This window comes from Tachyglossus aculeatus, chromosome 4 (genome assembly GCF_015852505.1).
Source record: "Tachyglossus aculeatus isolate mTacAcu1 chromosome 4, mTacAcu1.pri, whole genome shotgun sequence".
NCBI classification, from domain to species: Eukaryota; Metazoa; Chordata; class Mammalia; order Monotremata; family Tachyglossidae; genus Tachyglossus; species Tachyglossus aculeatus.
In genome coordinates, this window is record NC_052069.1 from 66,949,072 (window position 1) to 66,962,270 (window position 13,199).

At 44.2% G+C, this 13,199-nt stretch overlaps 1 protein-coding gene across 3 annotated transcripts in view; it reads left to right on the top strand.

Annotated features, from left to right (window-relative positions):
* ENPP2 (ectonucleotide pyrophosphatase/phosphodiesterase 2) overlaps nt 1-13,199 on the top strand; it is a 188,687-nt gene that overhangs the window by 120,861 nt on the left and 54,627 nt on the right. For all 3 annotated transcript variants that reach the window (XM_038745051.1, XM_038745050.1, XM_038745052.1), the window contains exons 12-14: nt 1,155-1,263; nt 8,927-9,052; nt 12,591-12,622. In XM_038745051.1, the coding sequence (XP_038600979.1) occupies nt 1,155-1,263; nt 8,927-9,052; nt 12,591-12,622 (267 nt within the window). The remainder of the gene's footprint in view (nt 1-1,154; nt 1,264-8,926; nt 9,053-12,590; nt 12,623-13,199) is intronic.

A 13,199-nucleotide genomic window follows, 5' to 3' on the forward strand; every position in this document is an offset into this window, starting at 1 on the left:
AGTGAGTCACCTCGAAGAGGGTGTGCCTAAAGGCATGTGGTCTTTGGCAAATGACCAAACCATAGACAGTGCCATCTCATAAAAATTTGACTGAGAGTTTCCTGAAATTGTTTCCACTCCAGAGGTAGCCAAGAGGGTCTCCTCGAGTGGTAACATTTAATTAGAGGAATGGGGTAGAAAGTGGAGGGAGTGGGGAATGAAGAGAACCAGATCTAGGCTCTTTAGCTCTGGCTGGGTTCACAGAACAAGATTTCTCTGGGAGCTTTGAGATTGCCGTATCCTCTGCATCAAACTTAACCATTCACTCATCTTTGAACTGGACCGATTGTGGATATTCATGTTGCGTCAATATCAGTGACTGAAAATTTGCATCCTAACGTTATCTCCATTTCTCCTATTAGCATTCAGTCAATTTATCTCTGGTCACTCTGGGACTGAAGATCTTTTCTGTATTGATTGCATCTTATTAGTGCCTTCCTAGATCCTTTGGGCTACAAAAAGAGCAGGCCCTAAAGTGAATATTTCCAATCTTTGGTGCTTCTGATCATTCTATTTACCAGGACACGACTCTTTGATGACATGTCCTAGAAGCCATCGTTCTTAAATTCCACTTCTCTGACACTCCCTTCCTCCTCTGGTCTTTGTATAATCAAAATATTTCTTGTCTTATGCTGTCGAGTCGTCTCCAACCTCTTTGTATAATCAAAATATTTCTTATGCTGTCGAGTCATCTTCAACCAATAGCTACTCCATGGACATAACCCTCCCAGAACGCCCCACCCTCCATCTGCAATCATTCTGGTAGTATATCCATAGAGTTTCTGCTCACCCTCAAAGGGATATTTCAGCACTCCTCTGCAATGAAGTCAACATCCTCAGGGAGCATACACAAAGGTTACTGCTTTCAAATGATGTCACCGAGCTGGGATGGAGCCTTTTATGCACAGGAAGAGCTTTTAGTGCCTCCAAAAAATCAGACTGGGCAAAGAGGCTTCCAATCAAGAAAGGTTAGGGATTCTAAGTCTCCAAAGCTTCCTCTTGACCTGGAAGAGATTCACTCCTTCCCAGCGCTGCCCCGAGGGAGATCGTTCAAGGACCCCAAAAGGAGAAAGAGGGTTTGAAACTGACTTGCTCATTTTCCCCTTTTTTCACAGATGACAAACCCGCTGAGGGAGATTGACAAAATGGTGGGACAGTTGATGGATGGCTTGAAGCAGCTGAAACTACATCGCTGTGTTAATGTTATCTTTGTTGGAGATCATGGTAAACCATTTCTGTCTGGTGGAAATCTTCAAAGAGAAGAGCTAGACATTGATTTACCTGTTACTGGGGTTTAAAAGATAATCGGGCAAACTTGTACATCAGTCTGATAGGATGCTAAGAGCTCAGATAGATTTAAAATATATTATTCCCACAACTTTATGATCGTAATTCAGAAAATAGGAACTTCTTCCTAAATTTCTGGTGGAGTATTATTCAAGATGATTATTGGTTCATTTGATAGTATTTATTGAGCGTCACATAGAGCACTGAACTGGGTGCTGGGTGCCTTTGGTATGCAGAGCACTGTGGTGGATGCCTGCAGGATGAAGAGCAACCAACCAATAAATCAGTCTTATTATTTACTATATTCAGGGCACTGTACTAAGTGCTTGGCAGAGTATAATACAACAGAGTTGGTAGATACGCTCCCTGCACACAGTAAGCTTACAGTCTAGAAGATGAGACAGACATTAATATAAATAAATTTTTGGTGTGTACTTAATTCTGTGAGGCTGAGAGCCATATTCTGGCTGCTTGTAGTATGCAGAGCAATGGGCTATGTGCTTGGGAACACATGTAGAAGTTGAACACAGTTCCTGCCAACAAGGAGCATACAAACTAATGGGGTAGGAAGGCAGGCAGACACTAGTAGAATACATACAGCGGAATAGAGCCCACTGTTGCGTAGGGACCATCTCTATATGTTGCCAACTTGTACTTTCCAAGTGCTTAGTACAGTGCTCTGCACACAGTAAGCGCTCAATAAATACGATTGAATGAAGAAGGAAGGAAGAAGACCTGTCTCTCTGGAGCTGGCATGTTTGATAGAAATGTCACCTCTAGCTTCGCAGGCTCCTGCATATCCAGAGGTATGGGTTGAAGATGAGTGTCAGAGGCACCAGGAGTACCAAAGCCCGTCAGAGTGGGAAGGAGACTGGGCAAAGCCATTTCCCTTCTTTCACTAGAAGAATTAAACCCCAGGGATCGGGCCTAACAAGAAGGGCTGTCGAAGGAAAAGGGAGAGGAAGGCCAAGTGGGCAGTCAATCGCCCCTTTGGCTGCTAGCAGCTGTCAGAAGAGACAGGATGTGTGCATCTCATTAGGGGCAGAAATTCCAGGCCTAGGTGACATCTGGAAAACCTGGATAGATACGACCCTCCTCAGGGTTGTCGTGATGGCTGGCTGTCAGGACACATGTCCGGGGCTGAGGTTGGGCTCTGTGAGATCTTCTGTGTGAGGGATGAGATGGGTGAGGCCAGTTGGTGTGGCAGGAGGCGGATGGTTGGCATCTCCTAGGGCATGCTGGGCCGCAAGTTGAAGAGCCACAACCGCTCCAGGGAGGCAGGGCACAGCTCAGACCACCATGGTGTTTGGCAGTCAGAGAAGCCGGGAGAGGTTCCATTTGGATTAAACAAATGCAAGCCACCTCTGAGCCCAATTAGAGCTGCCCAGCTGAACAACCCTAGCCTGATTTACCCTAGCGAGAGACAAAACCTTCAGAGGAAGTGTGAAGTGTCTGCTCTCCTTTGGATAGAGCGGTAGGGCAGGATCAGGTCTGAGTTCAATCAGTCAATCAATCAATCGTATTTATTGAGTGCTTACTATGTGCAGAGCACTATACTAAGCACTTGGGAGAGTGCAATAGAACAATATAATAGAGCTGGTAGACACGTTCCCTGCCCACAGTGTGCTTGCAGTCTGGAGGAGGGGCCAGAAATTAATATAAACAAAAAAATGACAGATATACATATCTATATATCTATATACACACATATCTATGTTTATATATCTATATATAGATATATCAGTGCCATGGGGATGATGGAGGCCTGAATACAGGGAGCTAATCCAAGTGTAAGGGTGACACGGAAGGGAGTGGGAGAAGAGGGAATGAGGACTTAGGAAAGGCCTCTTGGAGGAGACGGGCCTTCAATAAGTCTTTGAAGGTAGAAAGAGTTATTGTCAGTCAGCGCTTAGTACAGTGATCTGCACCCAGTAAGCACTCAATAAATACAATGAATAAGAAAAGTTTGGCATTTATGGGGATGGCTTCTGGCTTTGAGAATGGGGCTCCTGGTGTGGAGACAGAGCTCCTTATCTTCCCTCCCAAATCCTGTCCCAAATCCTCTTCCTGATTTTCCCATCACTGTAGACAGCACTACCATCCTTCCCATCTCACAAGCCCACAACCTTGGTGTCATCCTCGAATCCGCTCTCTCATTCACCCCACACATCCAATCCATCACCCAAACCTGTCGGTCTCACCTCCGCAACATCGCCAAGATCCGCCCTTTCCTCTCCATCCAAATCGCTACCTTGCTGGTTCAGTCTCTCATCCTATCCCGACCGGATTACTGCATTAGCCTCATCTCTGATCTCCCATCTTCCTGTCTCTCCCCACTTCAGTCTATTCTTCACTCTGCTGCCCAGATCATCTTTGTCAGAAACGCTCTGGGCATGTCACTCCCCTCCTCAAAAATCTTCATTGGTTGCCTGCCAACCTACGAATCAAGCAAAAACTCCTCACTCTCGGCTTCAAGGCTCTCCATCACTTTGCCCCCTCCTACCTCACCTCTCTTCTCTCCTCTCCTTCTCCAGCCCAGCCTGCACCCTCCGCTCCTCTGCTGCTAACCTCCTCACTGTGCCTCGTTCCCACCTGTCCCACCATCGACCTCCAGCCCATGTCCTTCCCCTGGCCTGGAATTCCCTCCCTCCACACATGCCTCAAATTAGCTCTCTTCCTCAGTTCAAAGCCCTACTGAGAGCTCACCTCCTCCAGGAGGCCTTCCCAGACTGAGCCCCAGCCCCCTCTTTCCTCTCCTCCTCCCCATCGCCCCCCTGCCCTACCTCCTTCCCCTCCCCACAGCACTTGTATTTATTTGTACAGATTTATTACTTTATTTATTTTACTTGTATATATTTACTATTTATTTTGTTAATGATGTGCATATAGTTATAATTCTATTTACTCTGATCGTTTTGACACCTGTCTACATGTTTTGTTTTGTTGTCTGTCTCCCCCTTCTAGACTGTGAGCCTGTTGTTGGGTAGGGACTGTCTCTATATGTTGCTGACTTGTACTTCCCAAGCGCTTAGTACAGTGCTCTGCACACAGTAAGTGCTCAATAAACACAATTGAATATATGAATGAATGAGATCCTGTCTGTCCTGGCTGTGGGGCTGATGAGATTAACGTTTGCAGACAGAACCTTCTAAACCATACGCTGTCATGATTGCTCCCTGCTGCACTGTTGGTTGCATTTGTTCCCAAGAGATCCTGGCATTTCTTTTGTCTCTCCCTCTTGGTCCCATGATCTCTCTGTTTTTTCCCTATGGTACTCATTACTATGTGCCAGGCACTGTACTAAGCACTGGGGTAGATATGAGCTAGCCAGGTTGGATACAGTACTAAGCACAGTTCCTGTCCCATATGAGGCTCATAGTCTTCATCCCATTTTACAGATGAGGCAGATAGAATCTAAGTGACTTGCCCAAAGTCACACAGCAGACAAGTGGCAGAGTGGAATTAGAACTCAGGTCCTTCTGACACTCAGGCCCATACTCTATCCGCCAGGACACACTGCTTCTCTTGATCTTTTCTTGATCTTGACCTTGATCTTGATCCAGCGCTTAGAACAGTGCTTTGTACATAGAGAGCACTTAATAAATGCCTTCAGTATTATCTTCTTGAACCTCTGCTCCAAGATGGTAATCCTCAAAGTGACCTGTCTTCTGCAGTCATCTGCCACTAGCTCAAGACTACAGCATAGCATTTTGGGTTCGTTTGGTAACGTTTGAGTTCATTTGGTCTTGGAAGGGTCCATTCAGCTTCGGGTTATCTCGTTTAGTTATTTGGGTGGCTTTCTGTGGTCCATCCTACGCACGTGTGCCTCCAAGAGAAAATCTGATGTGACCAGCACTACTGCATGCTTAGGACCAGATTGCTGATGATCCTGTTTTGCAACCTGATGCAGGTGCCAGAGTGCATGGAGGTGGTGTTGGTGAAACTGCTTTAGAAAGTCAGATGTGATTTTGGTTTTAGGCCCAAGTTTTAATCAATCACTCAATCAATCCATCAATGATATTTATTGAGCACTTACAGTGTGCAGAACACTGTACTGAGAACTTACTGTGAGCAAAGCACTAAATTCTTGGGAGAGTACAATACAATGGAGATCGGAGACACGTTCCCTGCTCACAAGGAGCTTCCAGTCTAGAGGACTACCAGCTGTAAACAAACTGGATGCTACAACTGCTCTATAGATCTTAAGTTTCATCTGAAAGTCATGTGGCTTCCACATTCTCTCAGTCTCCCAGGGGACCTACCAGCCTTCGTGATTCGCAGTTCTAAATCATCCATGATCATGATCGTCGTCATCATCAGTATTGAGAAGCAGCGTGGCTCAGTGGAATGAGCACGGGCTTGGGAGTCAGAGGTTATGGGTTCAAATTCTGGCTCTGCCAATTTTCAGCTGTGTGACTTTGGACAAGTCACTTCACTTCTCTGGGCCTCAGTTACCTCATCTGTAAAATGTGGATGAAGACTGTGAGCCCCAAGTGGGACAACCTGATTACCTTGTATCCTCCCCAGTGCTTAGAACAGTGCTTTGCACATAGTAAGCGCTTAACAAATGCCATTATTATTATTATTATTATTATTATTTACTGTATGCCTAATATGTCCAGAGTACTGAACTAGGCTCTTAGGAGAGTATAGCCAAAGTTGGAAGTAGGCATTACGGTCTTTGCCCTCAAGGCACTTACAATCAAATGGGGAAGGCAGACAATAAAATCAATTAATCCATGGTATTTATTGAATGCTTTCTGTGTGCAGATCACCAGATTGCATGTTTGGGAGAGTACAGTCCAACAGAGTTGGCAGATATGTTCCCTAATCCATGGTATTTATTGAACGCTTTCTGTGTGCAGATCACCACATTGCATATTTGGGAGAGTACCGTCCAACAGAGTTGACAGATATGTTCCCTGCCCATAAGGAGTTTACTGATTAGACACTGTTTACAGTGAAGGGAAACAGAGCAAAAAATATAGATAAATTGGTGCAACTTGCGATGAGAAAGCAGAAGAGAATAAATCAATGACTACAGAAGTGGAATAAACAAACATTTGATGATATGGAACGACATGGCTGGGAAAACAGGGACCATTTGAGGAATATCTTCTGGAAGAGGTGGCTTTTTGAAGACTTTGAGGGTGGGGAGGAATGTGGTTGAGGATTTCTGAGGGGGAAAGGGTCCTGTGCAAGGGAATTAGTGTGTTGGATTGGAGATGGAGAGTTTACAGTGAGGTTGGTACCAGGAATGAAGATGGGATAGGATAAGTGCTTGAATTAATGTAGTAGCAGTTTGGATGGAGAGGAAAGGATGAATTTTAGTGATGTTATGAAGTTTGAACCAACAGGATTTGGTGATAGATTGAGTATGTGGGTTGAATGAAAGAGATGAGCTGAGGATAATGCCAAGGTTATGGGCTTGTGAGCCAGGAAGGATGGTGGTGATATCTACAGCCATGGGAAAGTGAGGGGAAGGACAGAATTTGGGTGGGAGGATGAATTGGTGGCAGAATTCACCTCTCACTGACTGATGGTAATCTTTGGCTGTGAATAGTGTTTGCATCCACAATGGCTCTTGTTTCTTTGAGAGGTGTTGGTAGTGTTTATAAGAACTGACATTTGGCAGGTTCGCTGAACAGAAATAGGCCAGTGCTATTGAGCTTTCCATCAAATGAGGCAATTAGTTGTTTGATCGCTCTCTATATGCTATATGAGGCAAGAGATAAAAGTGCAAGATAATTTAAGAGCTGATTTGGTAAAGGTACACATGTCTGTGTTTTAAGTCTTTTCACTTCCATCTTAAAAAAAACCTGAAGATTTTTAAAAGTATTATTACTAGTAGTAGTAGTTGTACTAATGGTGACTATAGTGATATTTTCAACTGCTTACTAAGTACTCACTATATTAGGATAGATGTAATACAATCAGATTGGACACAGTCCCTGCCCTACCTGGGACTCACAGTCTAAAGGGAAGGCGAAGAATAGATATTTAGATCTTGTTACCAAAAAAAATTTCCAAATATTTATTTATAGAAACATCCTATTGGTCCATTGGTCAAATCAACGGGTAAGTCTGTTGATTTTCCTTTTCCTGATTTTGGTTATGTGCTTAGAATAATAGCAAGAAATGATGTGACATTCCATGGAAAATGGTATTGTTCCTCCTGAAATCTTGAAAGAGTTGTATTTCTCTGGGAGAGTGTGGTCTTTGAGGTGTGCTAATTTGTTTTTCTTCATTCTTTCATTCAATGGTCCTTATTGAGCAACTGCTGAGCTTCTACCCATGTTCAGAGTCCTATAAAGGTTACTACCTGTGTGCAGAACACTGTACTATACTTAAGAGAGTACTATTCACTCTGTCATCAGATCCTTTCAGTTCTACCTTCGCAGTGCCTCTAGAATTAACCGTTTCCTCTCCTTCCAAACTGCTACCACGTTGATCCAAGCTCTTATATTTCACCTTGATCACTGCATCAGCCTTCTCACTGACCTCCCTGCTTTCTATCCATACTTCATAGCCAACAGGGAGGTCAGCGAGAAGGCTAATGAGTGATCTGCCACCTGGATCACTTTGCTAAAAAAATGTCCAGTCCATGTCTCCACATTCCAGTGGCTGCCCATTCACTTCCACATCAAACAGAAACTCCTCACCATCGGCTTTGAGACACTCAATCAGCTCATCCTCTCCCCCTTAGCTTGCTGATCTCCTGCTGATCTCCTGCGACTGTGTCCGATCTGATTGCATTACATCCATCCTAATGCTTAGTATAGTGAGCACTTAGTAAGCAGTTGAAAATATCACTATAGTCATCATTAGTACAACTACTACTAATAATACTTTTTAAAATCTTCAGTTTTTTTTTAAGATGGGAGTGAAAAGACTTAGACATTCTTCACTCTAATGCCAACCTAATCATTGTCCCTCAGTCTCACCTGTCTCACCACCAACCCCTTTTCCACATCCTCACACAGGTGTGGAACTCACTCCCTTCCCTTGCCCACCCCCAAATCAAAGAGATCACCTTTCTTCCCATCTTCACGGCCCTACTAAAATCACACCTCCTCCAAGAGGCCTTCTCTGACTAGGTTCTTATTTCTCCAAATCCCTCTCCTATATTGCCTATGCACTTGGCTCTGTACCCCTTGAGTACTTGCCATTCACCCCACTCCCAGAGCACTTAAGCACAGATCCCCATACTCTCCCATTCCTCTATCAAGCATTTATTTTAATGTCTGTCCCTACCTTTAGACTGTGAACTCCTTGTGGGCAGGGAACATGTCTACCACCTGTACTGTGTATTGCTCTCTCCACTGTACTTGGTACAGTTCTTGGCACACAGTAAGCATTCAAAAAGTACCATTGATTGATTAATACCACAAAATAGAAATAAAAGATATGTTCCTTGTTCTTGAGGAATTTTCAGTTTAAATATTTAATCAGTGGGGAAAACAAAAAAACTTTTCTTGCACTTGAAAAAATGATTCTGAAGTACGTAAAAAGATACTTGTATTTTGAATAAGTATCAGAGTTTTCATTCTGAGATTTGAGTCTACATGTCAAGCAGAAACAAATTATTTTTCCCTCACAGGAATGGAGGACGTCACTTGTGAAAGGACTGAGTTTCTGAGCTCGTACCTGACTAACGTGGATGATATTATTTTAGTGCCTGGTGCCCTGGGACGGATTCGCTCAAAGTCTAACAATAATGCTAAATGTAAGTGCATTTTTCAAACACTGCGCTATCCTTGGGAAGAGTGGTTTTCGATCAATCAATCGATCGACTGATAAACGGTATTTATTGAGAGCTTACTCTGTGCAGTGCTTGGGAGAGTACGACAGAACTGAGTGGGTAGACATGTACCCTGCCCACAAGGAGCTTACAGGCTAGACAATCACTTAATATAAATGAATAACCTATGGATATAGTACTTGTTAAGCACTTACTATGTGCCAAGCACTGTTCTAAGTGCTGGGGTAGATACAAGTTAATCAGGTTGGACACAGTCCTTGTCCCAAATGGGCCTCACACTCTTATCCTCATTTTACAGGTGTGGTAACTGAGGTACAGAGAAGTTAAATGACTTGCCCAAGGTCACACAGTAGACTTGTGGCCCACTGGGATTAGAACCCAGGTCCTACTGACTCCCAGATGCTTGTTCTACCCACTAAGCCACACTGCTTCTCATGTGCAGAAGGAAGAGGGAGTAGGAGAAATGAGGGTTTAATCAAGGGAGGCCTCTTAGAGGACACAGAGGATTTTTCAGGTGAACCTTTCTTAGTGCTAAGAAACACTTCTTGTTTGGAACATTAATTGAAGTGAGTCAATTCTTAGCGGATACGTCAGACAATATTTCTTAATTAAGTCTCCCCTGAGGGAGCTTTCTGTGGGTAACAGCCTGAGCCTGATGGATGCCCAACAGTAGCCCACAAAAGTAGACTTTGGCCTGGGAACTTAGTTGGCCAAACCCAGAACAAAAAAGGCCCCATTGTGTTGGGTTGGAAAATAAGGCTGCCTCAGTGGGGGTCTCCGAGAGGGATTTTATGGGGGAAGTCACGTGCAGTGGAAACTCTTAACTTGGAGGCTGAGGCTTGTTGAATCTGTCCCAGGCATCTTGTTTCCTAAAATCAGCATCTGGTTTATTTACAGAACCATCCCCATTGGGATAGGATCGTTTAGACTTTTTTTTACAATCTGTGATTGTGGTTTTATTTCCCCTAAGCTGCTCAGTAAATCAGGGGTGGTGGGGTGGGAAGGAGGAAGCTATTAAATAGCTAACAGTCGTACTAGGAGCAATCACTCACTGAATCAGAGGTCTATATTGAGCGCTTACTACGTGCAGAGCACTGTACAAAACAAAGAAGTGACATATTCCCTGAACACAAGGAGCTGGGGAAGATAGATGGAAAAATATTTTTTAATGGAGGAATCGAAATAAAGAATGGAATATGCCTTTGAATAAACATATGCAAAGTACTGAAGATGGGTAGAAATAAACATTATAAACATCTATTTCTGCCGAGGGATTCCCTCAGCTGGGTGTTTGTTCGTGGACACGGGGAGCTGAAGCCCTAGAGATCTGCAGGCCAGAGAGGATGGAGTAATATTCCCTGGAAATATCTGAATCTGTTTCCAAATGCATGATCAGTCAGACAATAGTTGCTGAGCACTGTCCTGGGTGACAACTGTTATCATAAAAATGATGGCATTTGTTAAGCGCTTACTATGTGCCAAGCACTGTTCTAAGCACTGAGACAACTGAGGCACAGAGAAGTTAAGCAATTTGCCCCAGGTCACACAGTAAAGTGGCGGAGCAGGAATTAGAATCCACATCTTCTGACTCCCATGCCCGTGCTCTTTCCACTAGGCCACGCTATGCTATTTAACTTCTCTGTGCCTCAGTTTCCTCATCTGTAAAATGGAGATTAAGATTATGAGCCCCACTTGGCACACTGACTGTGGCCCACCTTATGTCAGCTGTGTGACTTTGGGCAAGTCACTTCACTTCTCTGTGCCTCAGTTCCCTCATCTGTAAAATGGGGATTAAGACTGTGAGCCCCGTATGGAACAACCTGATCAGCTTGTATCCTCCCCAGTGCTTAGAACAGTGCTTTGCACATCATAAGCACTTTAAAAATGCCATCATTATTAACAAATGCCATCATCATCAGTTTGTAGCCAACCTGAAGCAGCGTGGCTCAGTGGAATAGAGCATGGGCTTTGGAGATGGAGGTCATGAGTTTAAATCCCATCTCTGCCAATTGTCAGCTGTGTGACTTTGGGCAAGTCACTTCACTTCTCTGGGCCTCAGTTCCCTCATCTGTAAAATGGGGATTAACACTGTGAACCCCGTGTGGGACAACCTGATCACCTTGTAACTTCCCCAGCGCTTAGAACAGTGCTTTGCACATAGTAAGCACTTAATAAATGCCATCATTATTATTATTATTAACAAATGCCATCATCATCAGTTTGTAGCCAACCCGAAGCAGCGTGGCTCAGTGGAATAGAGCATGGGTTTTGGAGACGGAGGTCATGGGTTTAAATCCCATCTCTGCCAATTGTCAGCTGTGTGACTTTGGGCAAGTCACTTCACTTCTCTGGGCCTCAGTTCCCTCATCTGTAAAATGGGGATTTAGACTGTGAACCCCGCATGGGACAACCTGATCACCTTGTAACCTCCCCAGTGCTTAGAACAGTACTTGGCACATAGTAAGCGCTTAATAAATGCCATTATTATTATTATTAACAAATGCCATCATCATCAGTTTGTATCCAACCAGCTCTCAGTATGGTACCTGGTACATAGTAAGAGCTTTAACAAATACCAATAAAAAAAGAAAAAACAAACAACCAAGCTTACAGTTTAGAGGTCCTATCCGTGGGCTCGAGTGGCACTAGAATGACCAGTGAGGGGCTGACTCTCCATTTTGCATTAGGTAGGTCCCTTCAGTGCTGAAGAGTTGGTCTGACCCTTGGTAGCTTGGACTTTTCTCAGCCTCCTCACGAGGATTGCCACCCTCCCAGCCAGCTGACCCGCTCTGGGTTTTACCCTAGCAGTCCCCTCCTCTGGGTAACGTTTGACAGAATCCACGTCTTCAGAAAAGTGGGAGGTCGCCAAACACAGCTCTCATTTTGGTGGTGGGGAGAGGGGGAGACAGTATTATCTTTCAGATGAGATTGGTTTCCTTCAGTTGATAATTAATTCATTATGGTACTTGTTAAGTGCTTACTATGTACCAAGGACTGTCTACTAAGCACTAGGGTAGATAGAAGATGATCAGGTTGGACACAGTCCCTGTCCCACCTGGGGCTCACAGTCCACAGTAGGAGTTGGAGGCTCACAGTAGCAAGGAGTAGGATTTAATCCCCATTATACAGATGAGAAAATTGAGGTTCAGAGAAGTAAAGTGACTTGCCCAAAGTCACACAGCGGAGCCAGGATTCAAACCCAGGGTTTTAGACTCCCGGGCCTGGGCCCCGGCCCTTTCCGCTAGACCACACTGCTTCCTGTTCACCACTAGTTTTTCACTAGTGTCCCTCCTGAGAAATACCCATGGAAATACCCATGGAAATACCCATGGATTTGCATGGAGTCCTAGTTCAGCCTTGGTGTAGACCCTTTCAGAACTGGTAATTCTCTCTCCCTGGTTATTTTTAACGGAATCTGAAGCCACTCACAGTACCATACTCATTCTCTCACTCCCCCTTCCCACCTCTGTCTCTTTCTCCCTCCACCTCTTTATTTCAACAGATGATCCCAAGGCCATTATCGCCAACCTCACAGTAAGTATTTTAGATCGGCAGGTGCCTCTGCCACTGGTCTGTGTTTTTTCCCATGTTTGTTTCCCAATGGCCTGCGCTGCACAGACCCAGCTCCAGCTGCATGTTTCAATTTGGCTAATGCTGATCTACTGGGAAGCAGCTGGAGACTCCAGGAAACCCTGGCAAAGCCTTGAAGCAATGGATCATTTCCTCCATCCATTAGAAATTAAAAGTGATCATTCACAATTCTGCGAATATTGATTCTTGGGCTGAAATATATAAATGTATGTATATTTGTCAAAGGTACTGAACTTAACCTTCAGACTGGGTTGCTGAAGGGTTGGCCTCAATAGGATTTATGTACTTTGGAGAACACTGAGTTTCCCTGTATGACTCGATGTAAACAAAACCTGATTATAGGATTATCAGTCCTGTATCTATATGGAGGCATAGATAGCCCTCTAATTTTTTAAATGGTATTTGTTAAGTGCTTACTATGCATCAAGCATTGCTCTAAGCACTGGGGTAGATACAGGATAATCAGTCCCTGTCCCACATGGGCCTCACAGTCTATGTATTGAATCTCCATTTTACAGCT